The 21,588-nt window shown below is 42.0% G+C and overlaps 1 protein-coding gene across 2 annotated transcripts in view; it reads left to right on the forward strand.

Annotated features, from left to right (window-relative positions):
- The window catches only part of LOC117999481 (nuclear envelope pore membrane protein POM 121C-like), a 65,964-nt gene that overhangs the window by 8,391 nt on the left and 35,985 nt on the right, over positions 1-21,588 (forward strand). Inside the window, exon 1 of one of the 2 annotated variants that reach the window (XM_034988626.1) lies at positions 11,678-12,101. The exons of the other annotated variant lie outside the window; for it this stretch is intronic. Within the exon in view, the coding sequence (XP_034844517.1) occupies positions 12,073-12,101 (29 nt within the window). The 5' untranslated portion in view covers positions 11,678-12,072. Of the gene's footprint in view, positions 1-11,677; positions 12,102-21,588 lie in introns of those variants that run through there. 2 annotated transcript variants of the gene reach the window in all.

The raw sequence follows: 21,588 nt of genomic DNA on the forward strand, positions 1-21,588 counted from the left end.
AAAAAGTTGGCAGTGGGGGAGGGAAAGGGGAAAAATACTCCAGGCAAAGCTAATGGCAGTGAGAGAAACTTTGGAACACTGATCATGACAGATGCTTGTGCTGACAGAGGGTGGCCAAAGTGAGTGCCAAATCATAGAAGGTCTTGAGTGCCATTGGAAGGATTGGAGGCTTTATGGTGGGGATCGTAAGCAGGGGTGTGATGTGACACTAGCTATCACCTCTCATCTAAATAGCCTCGATAGGCTTCCCGATCTCCCACCTACCCAGCTCTGCCCCCTGCCAAACCATTCTCATTCTGCCGCTAGAGTAACCACCATTCCTAAAGTTACGTCTGCTCTTGTTACCCTCCCTTAAAACCTTCCAATGGCTTCCTATTGCTTTTGTTAAATTGAGGTGAAATGCACATAAAATTAACCATTTAGTGCATATTGGACATTCACACTGTCATGCAACCACCCCTCTATCTGGTTCCCAAACATTTTCATCTCCCCAGAAAGAAGAAAACCTCTTATTAGCAGTCACTCCCTACTCATTCTTCTCCGCAGCCCCTCAGATCTGTTTCTGTCTCTATGCAACAGTGTATGACAGATGGCTTTATAAGCCAGTGAGGAAATTATGGGATATCTAAACACTCAAAAAGTTAAGTTTTATGGATACATATATATTTAGGTGTATACAGAAACAAAATTTATGGTAGTAGCTCCTTCTAGGGAAAGCGGGGGCGGGGGGGGCGTGCCACGAGGACAGGGAACAAGGAAATTTCATTTTTATCTGGACTGTTTTCTTTTGACAGGGTTTGGGACATGCTGATATTCAATATGGCACTTTGGCATACTGAATATCCGAAGCTGAGGGAAACTGAGAAATGGCATGTACAGGAAGGACTTTCTGACCTTCCTCTGAAGCAGGTCATGTGAGAGGTACCCTCCTTATCCTGGAGGAAAGGAATAGCCTTATCTCCAGGTGAGGGATGCTGAGAAAAATCTGAACAGGCCATCCCCGCTGTTTCCCCAAGTTTGCTCACACTTTCCTTCATCCGGTCACATTTTTCCATGACTCTCCATTCGTCATCAAACCTAGCATAAAAAACACTCAGGTTTGGGGCACCTGGGTGACTCAGTCGGTTAAGCATTTGACTCTTGGTTTCGGCTCAGGTCATGATTTCAGGGTCATGGGATCGAGCCCCGCGTCAGGCTCTGTGCTCAGCAAGGAGTCTGCTTGTCCTTCTCCTTCTGTTCTGCCCCCCACTTGTGCTCTCTCTCTCTCTCTCTCAAATAAAATAATAATAATAATAATAAAACCACTCAGGTTTAACTGCTTCTTTAGGTCTTCCCTCATCAAGAACATAGACAGTAGAGGGAAAAAGACCTTTTCCTCCCTTGCAGTTTCTGGCAACCACAAAGGGATGGCTGGGATACCTCACTTGCTCCAGAGCAAGTAGATGTGGTGAAATCATTTACTAAAAGTAGAATGGGATTGAGTGGCAAGTTTGTGGCAGACTTTAGGAAGTTTGGGGGAAATGCTGTAGTTAATATGACAGCAAGGTCACAGAATGGATGTAAGAACTTCCAGTCTGCAGTAGGAGCCCAGTGCCATTAGAAAGCATGCATTTATGGAGGAGTGATGGCACCATTCTTTGTTTTTCAGCAGCGACGTTTAGAATCTCTGCAGCCAGACTGGAGAAAAGACACAGCTTGGTTTCGCAAGGGATGGAGATTGGCCAAAAGGGCAAAGAGAAAACTCACTTAAGTGAGAACTGAAATGATGGGTCATGATATCCAAGCTATTTGGGAAAGGAAGAGAAGCCAGAGAGCTGCTGGTTAGAGCCAGAAAGACCCTACAGGCTGGAATGAGGATGAGAAGTGCATTTGTAGAAGAACTGGAGGAATGTGAACTATGCCCAATAAAATGAAGGGGCAAGAGAGGTGACAAAATCAGTTCGGGGTAGGAGAGAGGAATTTCGGAGTTTGACACCTCCCGCCCCGGCAAAGGGCTTTTCTTTAATGCTGAGACTGGTAGAACAGGTGTTAGCTGCTCAGTTTTAGCCAGGCCTTGGGACAGAATGATTGTGAGGGGTGGTGGGGCGGGGGGTAGGAAACACCCGTTAGCAACTGTTAAAAAAAAAAAAAAGTGCCCTTTGGGTCTGGTGCCAATCTAAATGTGCCATTCTCCAGGCAGTCTTTACAAAGGTCTGGGGAACTTACAAGGGAACAAAACAAAAACCAAAGGACTAACCATGGGAAAGCTCCAGCTACGGACAGGCGCTCAGTTTCTCGGGGGTCCCAGAAAAACCCTGCACCGGCAAAGGGCAGAGCCGAGGGGGGATTTGGGCTCTCACAGAGCCACAGCCCTGGAGGCAACCACCGCCCTAGGGGACGTGGATTCCTGGAACCGAGTAGATTCCCCCGTCCTGTTAGGAAAGGGTCCTCGAATTGGATTCCGCAGGTCTGCAAGGCGAGGACCAAGGGCGGGAACCTCACCACACGCTCTTCCCAACCCAGACCCGAAGCCTCCAGGCGGGGAGGGAGCAACCTAGCCCGGTTGCCTAGCAACCGGCTCCCTCCGCCAGCTCTCGCGGGAGTCGTCCGCAGGGACGCGAGACGCGCGCGGTGCATGGCGGGACCACGCGGCTCTCCCCGCGCTAGGGGGTCGGCCGGCCAGGGAGGCGGGGGACGAATCCTCGCGGCCCAGGCTGGAGTATGACGGGGCGTCCTGGGCCACAGCCGCCTGGGCTGGCCGCTTGCTGGGGCCGCGGCCGGGCCAGGGCCTGGAGGTGCGCAGTCAGGTAAGCCCCTTCCACGCGCTCCGGCTGGCTGGCTCGCTTCTGGGCCGGCCACCCGCGCTTCCCACCCTGATGAGGCGTGGGTCCTGGGTCCGCGGGGCACGTCATAATGGAAAGGCAGTTTGGCGCGTAGTAGGTCCGCAGCACTTGCTGTTTAGCAGTCACTCCAGCATTGGTTCCTATGCCCGCGTGGGTTCCACGAGGCCACTTCTGTCTGCTGCTCCTTCCCTGGTTTCTGCTCCTCGACTCAGCACTAGGTCTCTCTCCAGGGCTCTCTTCCTGGCGCTCTTTTAACAGATGGTGGTCAGTTGTCCCATCTCCCCAGTTACCAAGATTGTGTTTACATGGCTCCTAAATGCTCTCCTCAAGCAGGACGTCTCTTGGAAGCTCTGGGACTGCATTTCATCTCTTTGTAGGGCAGCTTTATGTGCCTTTATCCGTATCTCAGACTCTGCCTAAATCTGAACTTGTGATACTCGCTTCCTCTCCCAATCTCCCGCTTCCTGTGTGTTCACCAACCAAATTCACAAACAGCCACTAAGGCACGAAGCTGTCAGATTTGACTCTCCACCACCATCCTTCTGTGAGGTGACAGGCCCTCTACAGCTGTCCCCCTCCTTCTGCTCTTTGCCTTCCTACTGCTCTCCCACGGGTCTTTCAGGCTTGTTCCCGTTTCTTCATTTAGTCTTCTCCTCTTCAGACTAGATAATTTCAAAGGACCTATTTTCGAGTTTGCTCATCTCTTCTTTTACTTCTCAAATCTGCTGCTGAACCCCTCTAGTGAGTTTTTAATTTAATGGACTTTTCAGTCCAGAATTTCTTTTTGGTTCCTTTCCATAATTCTTTCTTTCCATAGATAGTCTCATTTTTTTTTTTCATCTGTTTTCCTGATCTCCTGTAGTTCTTTGTCCGTGGTTTCCTGAGCTCACTGAGCACATTTACGATGGTTGGCTTAAAGTTTGCCTGTAGGAAGTGCGATGTCTGGGCTTCCTTGGGAATGGTTTCTGTCAAATTCTTTTTTTCCTGTGAATGGTCCATCCTTTGCTGTTTGTGTATTTTATAATTTTTTGTTGAGAATTGTGCATTCAAAATGTCTCCAAAGGTAATTTTCTCAGTCATCAGGAATTGCTAATGTTTTGCTTGTTGAGGGCTGGAATTGTGTGTTACCTTTCCAACCCATTTTTGCAAAATGTGTATGCTTTGTTTTTGTATAACCACTGAAGTTTCTGTTTCATTTTCTCTACAGTCAGTAAGTAACCTGACATAGATTTCCTTAAATGCCTGACTCTAAATTGGGAAGCAGGGGAAGGGGATTCTGTCTCTTCAAATCTGGTAGATGCCCCCAAGGGAAGCTGTTGTTGCTGGGGGGTCAAATCCACCACAAGCATCTGTGCTGGTCCTCAGGGATCCATCAGACTGTCCTAAATGCATATCCCTAAATTTATGGAGGACAAGGTTTCCACTGCCTGCCCTGGCATCAGCCAACTTCTTCAGGAATGCAGGCTGCTGTTCATACAGCTGCAGCATGTCTGTCTGAGGAATGGAGGATTTGGGCTGGTTTTCACATGCTGCTCACTTGTGAAAAATCAGCAGCCTCTCCCTTTATTTTATAAGGACTCCTCTGGTTGTTAAAAGTTTCTGGTAGGTTCCAGAGTTCCAAAATAGTTGACTCTAATCACTTTTCCCAGCTCAGTGGTTGCTTTGGCAAAGAGTTTCCTACTCTGCCATTTTGTGTGACATCACTCTGGGTAGTGTTTTCTTTGGTTTTTAAACTTAATCTTTTTTTTTTTTTTTAACTTATTTATTTAGAGAAAGCTTAAGCACGTGGGGCAGGGAGGGGCAGAGGAAGCCTGACACTGGGCCTGTATTTTCCCTCCAGCCGCTTTCAAAATTTTTTCTTTGCCTTTAATTTTCAGACATTTGATTATGATGTGTTTGGGTGTTGATTTATTGGGATTTATCCTTTTAGGGTTTGCTCAGATTCTTGAATTGGTAGGTTTATGTCCTTTGCCAAATTTGGGATATTTCCAGCCATTATTTCCTCAAGTATTTTTTGTGCACTGCAATCTTTTTCCTCTCCTAGGACTCCAGTAAAAGGAATAAGATCTTTTGTTATTGTCCTGTGGGCACTTGTTCTTTTTTTTCTGTTTTGTCTCTGTTGTTCAGATTGGATAAGTTCTACTATCTTCAGGTTCACGGATTCTTTCCTCTTTTAAATCTTCATTTTGTTGTTAAGCACATCCTGTGAGTTTTCCACTTACTGTAATTTTTCATTCTGAAATTTCCATGTGGGTCTTTATATCTTTTTCTTTGATGAGGCTTTCTGTTTTCCAGTATCTTTCAAGAGTGTTTATAATTACATGTTGGAACATTTTTGTGATCGCTGCTCTAAAATCCTTATTCAGTAATTCTAACATCTTGTCACCTCAGTGTTGGCATCTGTTGTTTGTCTTTTCTCATTTGAGTTGTTTTTCCTGGTTTTTAGTATGAGGAGTAAGTTTTTTTGTTTTATCCTGGACATTTTGAATATTATATTTTGAGGCTGTAGTTCCTATGTAAATTTTCTATTTTAGCAGTCAATATGTTTATATTCAGAATGCATCTTCTGGTCCATATTTGTAGGCTCTGGTTTGAAGATAAATTTAGTTTTTGAAACCTCTGCAGAGCTATCTTGGCCTGCCCCACTTGTGTGCTACCCAGAGGCCAATTTGAACCCTCAGAATTTTCCACATTGTAGTTCAGTTCTCAAAGCTTTCGCTCTGTTGATGCTGATTGGTTTCACACATGGGCTGTTTGGGGAGGCATGTCCAGTACTTCATACCCATATTTAAAGAATCCCTTTTCCTGCGGGGCACCTTGGTGGCTCAGTCAGTTAGGCGTCCAACTCTTGATCTCAGCTCGGGTCTTGATCTCAGGGTCATGGGTTTGGGCCCTAATGAAAAAAAAAAAAAGAATCCTTTTTTCTAGATCCTCACACTCTATTTGGTGTGCCACCTTTTTAGTATTATTCAATTAGTGCAGGTTGTGGATAGTAGGGCTCTTCCCCAGTCTCTTCAGTGCTTGGTGGGGAGGGGAGAGGTGCGACCACTGCTTTGTTGGGGTAGAGTGGGCATTGGTCAATAGGGCTTTGTCCCACAGTCTCTGCAGTACCTGATGGGGAGAGGAACAGTATGGGTTTTTTTCCTGGTGTTTGCCTGGAGTAGGTTGGCTAAAATCAAAATGGTACCATCCTGTAGAACTACCCTCTTCCTGGTCATTTGGCTGGAGAGAGTGGGCTTTTCTTGGGGCTTCTCCATATCAGGTGGTCGGGTAGGGGGCCTGTTGTCATTTTCTCATTGTAGATTGCTCTGTCACCCAAGCCAAGATAAATAGAAGGCAAAACAAACAGACCACCCGGAGAACTTACCTCTGGGGCTTCTCTCAGGTCCCTAGCCAGTTTGCCTTCTGTTCTCTACCTTTCAAGAGGCCTTTTGATAGTTGCCTCATGTACTTTGAGCAGGAGTTTTGGTTGTAATTAGCAAGAGGAATGTGATGGATGTACTTACTCTGTCTTCTGTGGAACCGGAAACAACATCCGGCATTTTTAATTGTTTTATTGAGAAGTTTGAGTGTGTTGCTACTCATTTTAGCAATGATACACTTGCTCCTGTGTGATGAACCATCCTGCCCATATTGTGTCTGGGTTAGGTCTCGGGATCCCGTCCTGCAGCAGGCAGTAAAGACCTCACCCCAGTATACAGCACACAGAACTCCACTCTCTAGCCCCTCTGCCTCTGGTTCATGGGACCTCCCCACATCTCTTTCTTCATTTCATCTGTCCATTTGGGCCCTGTTCTCCAGGTGAGCAGCCTCAGCCTTGTCACCCCGTACTGGACTTGCAGTAGCCGGCCTGGCGGGAGGACTAGGCGGACTAACACATGGCAGGCACTTAGAACAGCAGCTGGTACCAAATCAGCACCCTTACATGGCGTTCAGTGGCTGTTAGACCCTTCTATTTTTGCATGGGCTCTGCTTCAAGTAAAAGACAACCCACACTGTCTGTGATCTCCCACCAGAGTAGGGGAGTCGTATTCTTGTCCAGCTTCAGTTGGAAGATGAAATTTTCACTCATGCAGTGATCTGCCAACATTTGAGTGCTCACTGTGTTGCACATCCAAACGTGAAAAAATAAGATATAATCCAGGTCTTCAAAGAGCCCAGAGACTTGAGTGGGGAATAATATATATGTGAATGCACACAATAAATAAATGCAATGAAATTAGTCTGTACAAGATAGAATGGGGACCGCAGGGTGGGCGTGGCCATATGTCTGGGGCTGAGGAAGGGTTCACAGAGGTGGTGACAGGCTGAATCTTCGGAGATAAGTAGGTTTTCCCCAGGTGAGTAAAGGCATTCATGCAGAAGCATAGACCAGTGTGGCAAGTAGTTTAGTGTCCACGTAATCTGTGTCATAGGTCTGTAGGTGGATTGAAATTGTATGTTTAGGGCGCCTGGGTGGCTCAGTTGGTTAAGTGACTGCCTTCGGCTCAGGTCATGATCCTGGAGTCCCGGGATCGAGTCCCGCATCGGGCTCCCTGCTCGGCAGGGAGTCTGCTTCTCCCTCTGACCCTCCTCCCTCTCATGCTCTCTGTCTCTCATTCTCTCTGTCTCAAATAAATAAATAAATAAATAAATGAATCTTAAAAAAAAAAAAAAAGAAATTGTATGTTTAGAGAAGCACACAAGCCAGGCTCTAACCTAATTTACACGGTTATGATTCTGGTTTTATCTCTTGTCATTTGCATACAGATAATTATAATTTGAGCTGATATAATGTATTGATACCTGCACAGTGATACAGAGAATCCATTTTAAAGATAAACCTCTTGGAGCTGACTCTTGAGACAAGACCAGCAGCTGGACACACATTCGATCCCAAGTATAAGATGAGAAAAAAATCCCACTGAGTCATTGATCTGAATTGAGGACGAGGGCAAGGAATACAGGGTAGCAGATGCCTGAGTGATGGCAACTTGAATTACTGCAAACGTGCTGGATCTCCCCGCCTCCACTGTGTTGCTGATAGACCTGTGCAGCCTCTATTTCCAGCTGCCTCTGGCATCTGCTAGATGTCTCCAGACTTCTGTTACTTTGTCTGGGTAAGACTTGGCCAGATTCAGTTTCATCTTCCATACTGGGACCTCTGGGGTAGGGTGGCAGCTAAACCATGCACCTTTTCCCCTACTGTCACCAGTTTGCTCCTGTCCTCTCCAGCTTCTCTTTTCCTAGGACACCACTGCCTGGAGGCTGCTGCTATTCTTAGGGGTCCAGCACAGAGAGCATAACCCAGAGCACACAGAATCTTCCCTGCGTATCTTCCCCTTGCAGCACTTTTCCCTTGCCTCTTCTTTCGATACACTGAAACCCAGCATTCCCACACACCAGCCTCTCTTTGGACTGCAGCCTTTCACCCACCGCCGTCTGAAACTCTTCCTCAGGCTCCTCTTAGCCCCCGATCCCCTCCACCTCAGACAAGACTTCCTCATAGAGGCCTTTGCTGATGGGCCTCTGGCTAAGTTGTACTCCCCATCCTGTGCTAGCAGGACAGCCTGGGGCAGAGTGTATTTTCTGAAGGTGGCCACAGTAATATCTCCCATTCCACTTGCTCTTCTTACAATATAATCTTTCTGCTGCTTCCGTCACGTGCCAGTGGCAGTATGTCTCTTCCCCTAGAACCTGTGCAGGTCTTTGAGATTGCCTTGACCAAATACAGTAGGACAGAAGCGACTCTGTGGTACTTCCCAGTCTAGATCATCAAAATGCCGTGCACATCCACCTTTTTCTCTGGGAGTGCTTGCTCTTTCAACTAAGCTGCCCTATTCTGAAGGAGCTCAAGCTAACCAATATGGAGAGACAATAGGCAGAAGAAATGTGTATCTGTTCCAGCCCACAGTTCAGCAGAGGTCCCAGCTGACGCCAGCATCAGCCACTAGCTGTGTGGGCGAAGATGCATCTAGATGATTCCAGCCCCCTACCATCAAGCACCCCTAGCCTTTAAGTCTTCCTAGCTGAGGGGCGCCTGGGTGGCTCAGTCGTTAAGCGTCTGCCTTCGGCTCAGGTCCTGATCCCAGGACCCTGGGATCGAGCCCCACATCCGGCTCCCTGCTCCGCGGGGAAGCCTGCTTCTTCCTCTCCTACTCCCCCTGCTTGTGTTCCCTCTCTCGCTATGTCTCTGTCAAATAAATAAATAAAACATTAAAAAAAAAAAATCTTCCTAGCTGAGTTCCCAGACATTGCAGACCAGAAACAAGCCAGTGCACTGGAATCACAGAATCCCTGAGGATCAGAAAATGATTGTTTGGGGCCCCTGGGTGGCGCAGTCAGTTCAGCGTCTGACTCTTGGTTTCAGCTCAGGTTGTGATCTCAGGATTGGGAGATCGATCCCCAAGTCAGGCTCTGCGCTTAGTGTGGAGTCTGCTTGAGAGTCTCCCTCTGCCCCTCCCACTTGAGCTCGCTCTCTCTGTCTCTCCCTGCAAGAAAGAAAGAAAGAAAGACAAAATGATTGTTTTATACCACTACACATTTTATTGGTTTCTTACGCTGTTAGTAACTGAAACAGTCTTTTTCTTTCCTACTTCTGTACTTTCCGTGCATTTCTATGTGTGTACTGTCTGACTTCCCTGTTAAACTGTATGCTCCTTGCGAGCTGGTCCTGTGTCTGCAGTGCTCATTGCTATTTCTTGTGCGGCACAAAGAAGGCAGTGGGTGCACAAGAACTAGTGAATTAATGAATAGGAGGTATGTGTTTCTTCTTTTAATGTGGGTACACGTTCATGTTGGTGTCTGTATGTGCAAGCAGGCACCCACATGTTTCTGCGTCCAGGCTAGCTTCTGGTCTGCAGTTTGTGCTTACCAGGTTGATCCCTCCCTCCCCAGGAATCTTCTCTCCCTCCCCAGGAATCTGACTGATCTATTGGTGTGAGATGTACTTGATTGGTTCTGCCACCTTTTTCACTTGCAAGTGGTGCCTGCCTGTAAGAAAAGGTGAAGAAACAGGAGGCCAGGAGTTCCAAAGACAAACTTGACCCATTTTATAATTTTGTCAATGACAGTCTTGAGAGAATAAGACCTTAGGTAGTCTGGTATTTTGTCCTTCACGACAGTTCACAGGTGGTATAGATTGCAGGGTTAACAGCTATGACGGTGCCATTAAGGAAAAGCTTCAGGCTGCCCTCTACTGGGAAGTAGCACAATTAAGTACTATACTATACTTCAAGGCAACCTGAATCTCGGAACAAAGAAATTAGAGTGTAGGGACCAGTTCTGTCTTGTTGACTATAATCGGGGCCTACAGCATTATCTGGCAGTTAGTAGGAGCTCAACTAATACTTACTGAACAAAGTAAACAACGTGCGCTGTTTGGGAGCACGAGCACATTTCTTAAGAGCTTACCATGTTTAAGACATTAAGCCAAGCACTGTAGATGATATAAATCAGAGCCAGGTAATTAATATTTTAGGCGTAGAGGCCATATGGTCTCTGTCACTACTCAGCTCTGCTGCTGTGGTAGGCAAGCAGCCACAGACTGTACATCATCTAAGGGGGTGCCTCTGTTCCAGTGAAACTTTATTTATAGAAACTGGTGGCCTGCTTGCAGGCCATAGTTTGCTGACCCCAATATAAATAATAATATAAATAATAAAAATAGGGATTTTTCTAGTCAGGTTCACCAATAACCTCCCATTGCCAAATCCACTGGATCCTTTAAAAATGTTTTTTAGTATGAAGTATTTCAAACCTCAGAAATATACAGAGGATAATATAATGAATATTATATTATCTGTCACCTACATATACCAAATATTTATATTTTGCCATGTTTCAAATCTTTAAAAATAACAATACAGGGCGCCTAAGTGGCTCAGTCGGTTAAGCATCTGCCTTCGGCTCAGGTCATGATTTCAGGATCCTGGGGTCAGTCCCACATGGGGCTTCCTGCTCAGCAGGGAGTCCACTTCTCCCTCTCCCTCTGCCCCTCCCCCCCACTAATGTGCACTCTCTCTCATGCACACACACTCTCTCTCAAAAATAAAATCTTTAAAAATAAATAAATAAACAAAATAAAAATAACAATGCATTAGTGATACAATTGAAGTTCCTTTGTGTATGCCACCTGGATGCCATTCCCTTCTTTCTCTTCCTTTCCAGGGGTGAACATAATGTTGAAGTTGTGTGTTTTCTTCCCATGCATGCAATTATTATCTTTATATATATAGGTATCCATATTAGGTATATTATTATTTAGTATCCTTTAATTTTGCATGTATCATTATGCTACTTTGTTTTTTCCACTTAACATTGTTTTTGACATTTATCCATATTCTATATGTACAACATTGAATTATCTTTAACAGTAAGTGCTTTTGGCACGCAAAGGTCACAAAGATTGTCTCCTATGTTTCCTTCTAGAAATTTTATAGTTTTGCCCTTTATTTACTTTTCTGATCCTTTTTTTTTTTTTTTTTAAGTAACCTCTGTGCCCAAGGTGGAACTCAAACTCAAGACCCTTAGACCAAGATTAACATGCTCTACCGACTGAGCCAACCAGGTGCCCCTCTCTGGTCCATTTTGAATTAATTTTTTGTGTATGGTGTGAAGTAGGGCCTGAGGTTAATTTTGTTCCAAATGGATATCTAGTGTGGGCATTTTATAATATGCTCACAAATTCTTTGATACTCCTGTCTTCAAAAGATAGAACCTAATTCTTCTTAGGTGTGGGCTGTACTTAATGACTTGATTTTTTTTTTTTTTAAAGATTTTATTTATTTATTTGAGAGAGAGAGAATGAGAGAGAGCACATGAGAGGGGGGAGGGTCAGAGGGAGAAGCAGACTCCCTGCCGAGCAGGGAGCCCGATGCGGGACTCGATCATGACCTGAGCCGAAGGCAGTCGCTTAACCAACTGAGCCACCCAGGTGCCCTTAATGACTTGATTTTAATGAACAGAATGTGATAGAAATGATGGTGTGTGACCCAAAATTAAGGCATGAAAGGCATTTTGGCTTCCCCCTTGCTCTCTCTCCTTGGATTACTCACCGTGTGGGAAGCCAGATGCCGCATGTTGAGGACAATGAACCAACCTTATGGAGAGGTCCACATGGTAAAGAACTGAGGCCTTCTGCCAATGGCTGGCAAGGAACTGGGGCGTTCTCTGAATACTAAATGAGTCAGCTATCTTGAAAGCAAATCCGGCAGCACTAGCTGAACCTTCATATGACTGCAGCCCTCACTGATGCCTTGACTGCCACCTCATGAGAGCTCCTGAGCCAGAACCACCCAGGTAAGCCACTCTCAAATTCCTGACTCACAGAAACTGTAAGATAAATGTTGATTTAAGCCACTAAATTGTGGAATAATTGTTCTGCAGTAATAGAGAACTAATACATCCAGTATTCCGGCATCTTCGCCATTGAATTACAATGGTGCCAATATAGGACATCAGCCAACTACCTATATATTAGTCTTTTTTTCTGGATTCTCTCTTCTGTTCCTGTAAACTGTATGTCTGTTTATGCCAATAAACAGCATACTGTCTTCACTGCTATAACTTTTACTGTAGTCTTCAAGTCAGGTAGTGTAAGTCCTCCAACTTTGTTATTGTTATTTCTTATGTCAAAATTGATATGGCTATTCTGGGTTCTTTTCCATATATATTTTAAATCAGTTAGTTGATTTCTACAAGGAAAAAAAACCTACTGGGATTTTCATTGGTACTGCACCGAATCTATAGTTCAACATAAGGATAATGGCTATCTTAACAATATTGATTCTTCCAATCCATGAACATATATCTCTCCATTTATTTAGGTTTTCTTTAATTTCTCTCAAAAATGTTTTGCAGATTTGTGTAATGTTTTAGTGTAGAAGTTTTGCATGTATTTTGTTAAATTTTAAATATTTCATGTTTTATGCTATTATAATTGGTATTGTATTTTTAAGTATATAATTTTAATTTTGCTGTAATTGATTTTTATATACTGATCCCGTTTTGTTTCATGTACTCTTGCTCAGTTCACTCATTAGCTCTAGCAGTTCTTTTGTAGATTGCACCAAATTTTCTCTGAACACAAATCCTGTGATCTGCAAATAAGGAACATTTTTACTTCTTCCTTTCCAATTCGTATGTTATTTCATTCTTTTTCTTGCCTTAATTGCCCTCATAATGTTGAATGGAACTAATGAGAGTGGACATCCTTACCTTGTCCAAGTCTTTCCTCACTAAGTGTGTGTGTATGTGTGGTGATAATATTGAAGAACTACTCTCGTAACAAATTTCAAGTATACAATACAGTATTGTTAATTATTGTCATCATAATATATCCCCAGAACCTATTCATTCATAGCTGAAAGTTTGTACTCTGTACCCTTTGGCCAACATATCTCCATTTCCGTCACCACCCCCAGGCCCTGGCAAGCGCCATTCTACTCTCTATTTCTATGAGTTTGATTTTTTTAGATTCCACATATAAGTGAGGACATACAGTATTTGTCTCTGACTTATTTCACTTAGCATAATTCCCTCAAGGTCCATCCATGTTGTCACAAAAAGCAGGATTTCCTTCTTTTTATGGCTGAATACTCCATTCTATGTACATACCAAATTGTCTTCATGCAGTCACCCATAGATGGACACTTAGGTTATTTCCATGTCTTACTCATTGTGAATAATGGTCTGATGAACATGGAGACAGCTCTCTCTTCAAGATTGTGATTTCATTTCCTTTGGCTATATACCCAGAAGTGAGGATACTGGATATATGGTAATTATATTTTTTATTTTTTTTTTGGAACTGCCAAACTTTTTTCCACAGCCATATTTGAGGGTTCCAGTTTCTCCACATCCTCACCAACACTTACTTTCCTTTCTTAAAATATTATTATACCCCAGTAGGTATGAAATGGTATCTCATAGTGGTTTTGATTTACATTTCTCTAATGACTAGTGATACTGATTTCATGTCCTTTTTGGCCATTTGTGTATCTTTTGAGAAGTATCTATATGAGTCCTTTGCTTATTTTTTAATTGCACTATTCCTCTTTTTGTTGTTGAGTTGTAGAGACTTGCTATATATTCTGGATGTTAAACTCTGATCAGATATCGGATCTGCAAATATTTTCTCCCATTCTGTGGATTGTCTTTGCACATTCCTGATAATCACCTTTGATGCACAGAAGTTTTTTATTTTGTTGAAGCCCAATTTAGTTTTTCTTTCCTTTTTTAAAGATTATTTTAGAGAGAGTGCATGCGAGGGAGAGAGAGTGGGGAGGGAGGGGGAGAGAGAGTGGGGAGGGAGGAGGAGAGAGAGAGGGAGAATCTCAAGCAGGCCCCCAGCTGAGTATGGAGCCTGATGCAGGGCTTGATCTCACAACCCTGAGATCATGACCTGAGCCAAAACCAAGAGTTGGAGGCTTAACCAACTGAGCCACCCAGGCGCCCTTAGTTTTTCTTTTGTTGTTAATGCTTTTGATATGAAATCCAAGGTCATAAAGATTTACCCCTGTGTTTTCTTTGTGGAAATTTTATGCTCTTAACTTTCATATTTAGGTTAGTTGATTCTTTTTCAGTTTTGTTTTGCATATTTGGAACCCTTGCAATTCCATATGAATTTGAGGGTTGACTTTTCTATTTCTACAAAAAAAAAGCTGTTGAAATTCTGATAGGGATTGCCTTGAATTTGTAGATTGCTTTGGGTAGTATTGTTGTCTTAACAGTAGTAAGTCTTCTGATCAACAGGGGATGTCTTTCTATTTGTTTAGGTCTTCTTTAATTTCTTTCAGCAGTATTTTGTAGTTTTCAGTGTACAAATCTTTGGTTAAATTTATTCCTAGGTATTTTAGTGTCTTAGATTCTACTGTAAAAGGAATTGCTTTCTTAATTTCTTTTTTGGATTATTTATTGCTGATGTATACAAACACAGTTTAACACAATTGATTCTGTAAGTTGATCTTATACCCTACAACATTGTTGATTTTGTTTATTATAAGCTCTAGTGGCTTTCTTACGAATTTTTTGGGATTTTCTGTATAGGATCATGTCTTCTACAAATAGAGATGATGTTACTGTTTCCTTTGGAATTTGAATGTATTTTATTTCTTTTTCTTGTCTAGTATCTCTGGCTAGAACTTCTAGTTGAGTGTTGAGCAGCAGTGGCTAAAGTGTGCATCCTTTTCTTGTTCTTGATCTTACAGGTACAGTTTCAGTCTTCCACCACTAAATTTGCTATTAAACATGGAGTTTTCATAAATACCTTTTATCCAGTTGAGGAATTTTCTATTTTTGCTTTTCTGAGAGTTCTTATCATGACAGGATGTTGGATTTTGTCAAATGTCTTTTCTGCATTAATTGAGATGCTTCTGTATTTTTCCTTTGTTTGATTAATGTGATGTATTACATTGATTTTCATATATTGAACCAGCCTTACATCCTTAGGATAAATACCACTTGGTCATGGTGTATAATGGTTTTTATATGCCAGATTTGGTTTGCTGGTATTTTGTTCAGGATTTTTGCATCTGTCTTCATAAAGGATATTGGTCTATAGTTTTCTTATAATGTCTTTATCTGGTTTTGGTATCTGCTCTCATAGAATGACTTACAAAATGTTCCCTCCTCTTCTATTTTTTGGAAGAATTTGAGAATAGTTGGTGGTAATTCTTTAAATTTTTGGTAGAATTCACCAGTGAAGCCATCTGGTTCTCGTTATTTGTTGGGAGGTTTTTAATTATTGATTCAGTCTTTTTACTTTAAAAAATATATATTTTGTTTATTTATGTATTTAGAGAGCGCATGCAACTGGGGGGAGGGGGAGAGGGAGAAGGAGAGAGAAAATCCCAAGCAGACTCCACCTTGAGTGTGGAGCCATGCGGGGCTCAGTCTCACAATGCTGAGATCATGACCTGAGCTGAAACCCAAGAGTCAGTGCCACACAGGCACTCCAGTCCTTTTATTTGTTATAGGTCTATTGAGATTTCTATTCTAGCAAAATAAATCAGTCAGAGAAAGACAAATACCATATGATTTCACTCATATGTGGAATTTAAGAAACAAAACAGATGAACGTATGGAAGGGGGGAAAAAGAGAGGGAAACAAACCATAAGAAACTCTTTTTTTTTTTTTTAAGATTTTATTTATTTATTTGACAGAGGGAGATACAGCAAGAGAGGGAACAAAAGCAGGGGGAATGGGAGAGGGAGAAGCAGGCTTCCCGCTGAGCAGGGAGCCTGATGCGGGGCTCAATCCCAGGACCCTGGGATCATGACCTGAGCCAAAGGCAGACGCTTAACGACTGAGCCACCCAGGCGCCCCACCATAAGAAACTCTTAACAATAGAGAACAAACTGAGGGTTGATGGAGGGAGGTAGTTAGGGGATGGGCTAGATGGGTGATGGGTATTAAGGAGGGCACTTATTGTGATGAGCACTGGATGTTGTATGTAAGTGATGAATCACTGAATTCTACTCCTGAAACCAATATTGCACTGTAATGTTAAGTAACTAGAATTTAAATAAAAATTAAAGATTTCTAGTCCACCTTCAGTTGGCTTAATTTGCATATTGCTAGGCAATTGTCCATTTCATTTAGATTATCTCATTTGTTGGTGTATTCATGGTATTCTCTTATAATCCTTTTTTATTTCTCTAAGGTTGGTAGTAGTGTCCCACTTTCATTTCTGATTTTAGTTATGTCTTCTCTTTTTTTTGTCAGTCTATCTATAGGTTTGCCCATTTTGTTGATATTTCCAAAGAACCAACTTTTTGGTTTTATTGATTCTCTATTGTTTTCTACTCTGTATATCATTAATCTCTATTCTAATCATTATTATTTCCTTTCTTCTGCTAGCTTTGTAGGTAGTTAGCTCTTTTTTTCCTACTTCTCCATGGTATAAAGTTAGGTTATTGATTTGAGATCTTTCCTCATTTTAAATGTAGGCATTTACAACTATACATTTCTTTCTGAGCACTGCCCTCACAGCATCCCATAAATTTAATTATGTTATGTTTTCATTTGATTTGTGATTTCTTCCTTGACCCACCGTTTATTTAAGAGTGTTGTTTAATTTCCACTACTTGTGATTTTTTTCAATTTTCCTTCTGTTACTGATTTCTATCTTTATTCCTTTGTGGTGTGAGAAGATGAATGGTATGACTTCAATCTTTTAAAATTTATCAAGACTTAGTTTGTGGTCTAACTTATGCTGTATCCTAGAAAATATTCCATGTGTACTTAAGAAGGATATGTATTCTACTATTGTTGGGTACAGTGGTCTATGTCTGTCTTTTAGGTGTAGATGGTTTATAGTGTTGTTCAGGTGCTCTATTTCCCTGTCGAGCTTCTGTATAGATAGTCTGTCCATTTAAAGTAGTATATTGAAGTCTAACTGTTAGGGCAGAACTGTCCATTTCTCCCTTCAATTCCTTCAGTTTTTGCTTCATATAATTTGGGGCGCTGTTTTTTTTTTTTTTGGTTACATATATGTTATATCTTCTTGATAAAATTGGCCCTTTTATCAATAGGTAATGTCTCTGTCTCATAATAGTTCTTTTTGTTTTGTTTTGTTTAAAGATTTTATTTATTTGAGAGAGAGCGGGAGTGCACTAGCGGAGGGGTGGGGGGCGGAGAGGGAGAGGAAGAAGCAGACCCCCTGCTGAGCAGGGAGCCTGACATAGGGCTCAATCCCAGGACCCTGACATGACCTGAGCCAAAGGCAGACGGTTAACCAACTAAGCCACCACCCAGGCACCCCATAATGATTTTTTACTTAAAGTCTTTTTTGCCTAATATTACTATAGTTGCAACTGCCGGTCTCTCATGGTTACTATTGGCATGAAATGTATTTTCCAACCTTTCATTTTTCAGCCTTTTAGTGTCTTTGTGTCTAAAGTGTGTCTTGGGGCGCCGCGGTGGCTTAGTCAGATAAGCTTCCAATTCTGGATCTCAGCTCAGGTCATGATCACAGGGTTGTGAGATCAAGCCCCATGTCGGGCTCTGCACTGGGTGTGGAGCCTGCTTAAGATTCCGTCTTCTCTCTCTCTCTACCCCTCCCCCCTTCCTCCCTCCCCCCCAAAATAAAAAAAATACAGTGAGTCTTTTGTAGACAGCACCTAGTTGGATGTGTTTATTCATTCTGCCAATCTTTGCTTAATTTATATTTAAAGCAATTACTTATAAGGAAGGACTTTTCCTTTTTCCTATTTGTTTTCTGTGTTATACTTTTTTTTTTTTTACTTTTGAGAGAGAGAGTGACAGAGAGAGAGAACAAGAGGGGTGAGGGTCAGAGGGAGAAGCAGACTCCCCGCTGAGCAGGGAGCCCGATGCGGGACTCAATCCAGGGACTCCAGGATCATGACCTGAGCCGAAGGCAGTCGCTTAACCAACTGAGCCACCCAGGCGCCCTTTTTTTTTTTTTTTTTTAATTTTATTTACTTTTGAGAGAGAGAATGACAGAGAGAGAGAATGAGAGGGATGAGGGTCAGAGGGAGAAGCAGACTCCCCGCTGAGCAGGGAGCCCAAAGTTATACTTTTTTTGTCCTTCATTTTTTTCCTTCTTTTTTTTTTGCCTTCTTTTGTATTTAATTTTTTTGTAGTGAACCATTTTGATTCCCTCTCATTTCTTTTTGCAGGTATTTAAAAAAACATTTTCTTTGTGGTTACCATGGAATTACATTCAACATCCTAAATGTATAACAATCTAGTTTGAATTGATAACAACTTTAATAGCACACAAAAACTCTGCTCCTATATAACTCCACCCCCCATTATTGTTGTCACAGATTACATCTCTGTATATGGTGTGCCCAATAATACAGATTTATAATTACTTTTAATGCATTTGTCCTTCAAATTATGTAAGAAAGAAAACATGGAGGGTGCCCAGGTGGCTCAGTTGGTTAAAGCGGCTACCTTCTGCTCAGGTCATGATCCCAGGGCCCTGGGATCCAGCCCTGCATTGGGCTCCCTGCTCAGTGGAGAGCCTGCTTCTCCCTCTTCCTCTGCCTGCTGCTCTGCCTACTTGTTTTCTCTATCTCTCTATAAATAAATAAATAAAATATATATAAAAAAGAAATAAAACACAGAGCTACTAACCAAAATACAATAATACTGGTTTTTCTATATGCCCATATAGTTACCTTTACCAGAGATCTTTGTTTCTTCATATGGCTTTAAGTTCCTAACTCATATCCTTTCATTTCCATCAAAAGGACTTACTTTAGCATTTTATGCATGGGGATCTAGTGTTATTGAACTTCCACAGTTTTTGTAACTGTGAATAAGTTAATTTCTTTTTGATTTTTAAAGGAAAACTTTCCTGGATATAGAATTCTTGGTTGACAGGTGTTTTCTTTTGACACTTTTTTTTTAATTGAGACATAAACACAGAACACTGTGTAAGTTCAAGGTTACAGTGTGTTGATTTAATGCATTTGTGTATTGCAGTAAGACTCCCATTATAGCTTTAACTAAGACTTCTGTCGTGTCACATAATTAACATTGTTTTTATGGTGAGAACAACTAAGTTCTAGTCTCTTAGCATCTTTGAAGTTTATAATACAGTGTTGTTGACTGTAACCACTGTGTTGTGCCTTAGATCTCCAGAAGTCATTTTTCTATTAGTCGCAAGTTTGTACACTTAAACAACGTCTCCTTCTTTCCTCCACCCTCCAGCACCTAGTAATCCCCATTCTACTCTTTGTTTCTAAGAGGTTGGAATTTTGGGGATTCCACATATAATATCATGCAGTATTTGTCTTTCGCTGACTTACCTCACTTAGCGTAATGCCCTCAGGGTCCATCCATGTTATCTTAAATGGCAGGATTTCCTTTTCTGATGACTGAGTAGTATTTCATGGCATGCACATATCACATCTTTTTTATCCATCCATCCACTGATGGGTACTTAGGTTGTTTCCACATCTTGGCTGTTGTAAATAACGCTGTAGTAAACATGGGAGTGCAGCTGTCTTTCACCACTTTAAATATAGTACCTCACTGCCTTCTGGCTTCCATGGTTTCAGATGATAAATCAGTTGCTAGTCTTATTGAGGATCCCTTGTACTTGACAAGTAGCTTCTGTCTTTCTGCTTTCAAGACTTTGTCTTTATACGGTTTGATTATAATGTGTCTTGGTGTGCATCTCTTTGAGCTTATTTTATTTAGAGTTTGTTGACTTCTTGGATGTGCTGATTCATATCTTTCACCAAATTTGGAAAGTTCTGACCATTATTTTTTCAAATATTCTTTCTGTTTCTCTTTCTCTCCTCTGAGACTCCCATAATGCACATGTTGGTCTTGTTGTTGTACCACAAGTCTCTTAGTCTCTGTTCATTTTTTCTCAATCTTTTTTCTTTCTGCTCCTCAGACTGGATAATTTCAGTCAAGTTCGGTGATTGAACTTCTGCCTGCTCAAATCTGCTCTTGAAACCATCTAATGAATGTTTTATTTCAGTTAACGTACTTTTTAGCTTCAGAATTTCTCTTTGGTTCCTTTTTGTAATTTATCTCTTTATCAATATCTTCATTTTGTTCATACATCATATCCCTTTAGTTCTTGAGCATATTTAATACTTTCTTTTAAAATCTTTGGTAAGTCTAAGGGCTGGGCGCCCTCAGGGACAATCTCTGCCCATTTATTTTTGTTACTTTGAGTGGACCATACTGTCCTGTTTCTTTGCATGGCTTGTGATTGTTACTGACAATGTCATTGGACATTTGTATATTATAATGTAGTAATTCTGGAAATCTGATCTCCCCTGCCCTGCTGTTGGTTGTGCTTTTTAAAAAATTAAATCATTGAAGGCTGTAATAGTCCACTTGTTTTGTGACTTTTCCAAACTATTTTTGCAGACTATATCCTTGTCATGTGTGGTCACTGAAGTCTCAGTCATGTTGGCTTATGTTCAGCTAATGGTTTGATAGAGAGGTCCGTGAATACCAGGAGCTTAATATAGAAGGAAAAAAACCCACTTCTCTTAGTCTTTGTAGATTGTCACCATGCTGCTTTTTTTTTTTTTTTTTTTTAACACTTATCCAGGCCTCTACTGATCCTAGGTATCAGACCAAGGTGAAAACTTAGGGTCTTGTCAGATATATTCTGAGCACACATCTTGCCCTGGGCATGCATGTGGTGTTCTAAATTCTCTCTTATACATGGGTGATTATAAATGCCCTGATTTCCCAAAGAAACTCCCCGGCTTTCCCTCCCATACTTCAGGCAGTCTGTATTAGTCTGCTAGGGGATTGCCATAACAAAATACCAGACTAGATGGCTTAAACAATAGAAATTAATTTTTTCACAGTTCTTAGATGCTCAGAGTCCAAGATCAATGTGTTGTTAGGGCTGTCTTCTCCTGAGTCCTCTCTTCTTGGTTGCAGATGTCCATATTCTTGCTGTGTTCTCACATGGCCTTTCTCTGTACACAAACATCCCTAGGGTCTCTACGTTGTCTTTTTTTTTTTTTTTAAGATTTATTCATTTATTTTAGGGAGGAGGACGGAGAGGGGCAGAGCAAGAGAATCCTCAAGCAGACTCCCAGCTGAGCTGGGAGCCTGACGTGGGGCTCAGTCCCAGGACCCTGAGATCATGACCTGAGCCAAAACCAAGAGTCGGATGCTTAACCAACTGAGTCATTTCTACCTCTTCTTATAAGGACACTAGTCATCTTGGATTAGGGCTTCACCCATATGACTTCACTGAAGTTTAATTACCTTTTTAAAGAACCTATCTCTGGTGCACCTGGGTGACTCAGTTGATTAAGCATCTGCCTTCAG

Source organism: Mirounga leonina, unplaced genomic scaffold (assembly GCF_011800145.1).
Source record: "Mirounga leonina isolate KUSES-001 unplaced genomic scaffold, KU_Mleo_1.0 Mir_454, whole genome shotgun sequence".
NCBI classification, from domain to species: domain Eukaryota; kingdom Metazoa; phylum Chordata; class Mammalia; order Carnivora; family Phocidae; genus Mirounga; species Mirounga leonina.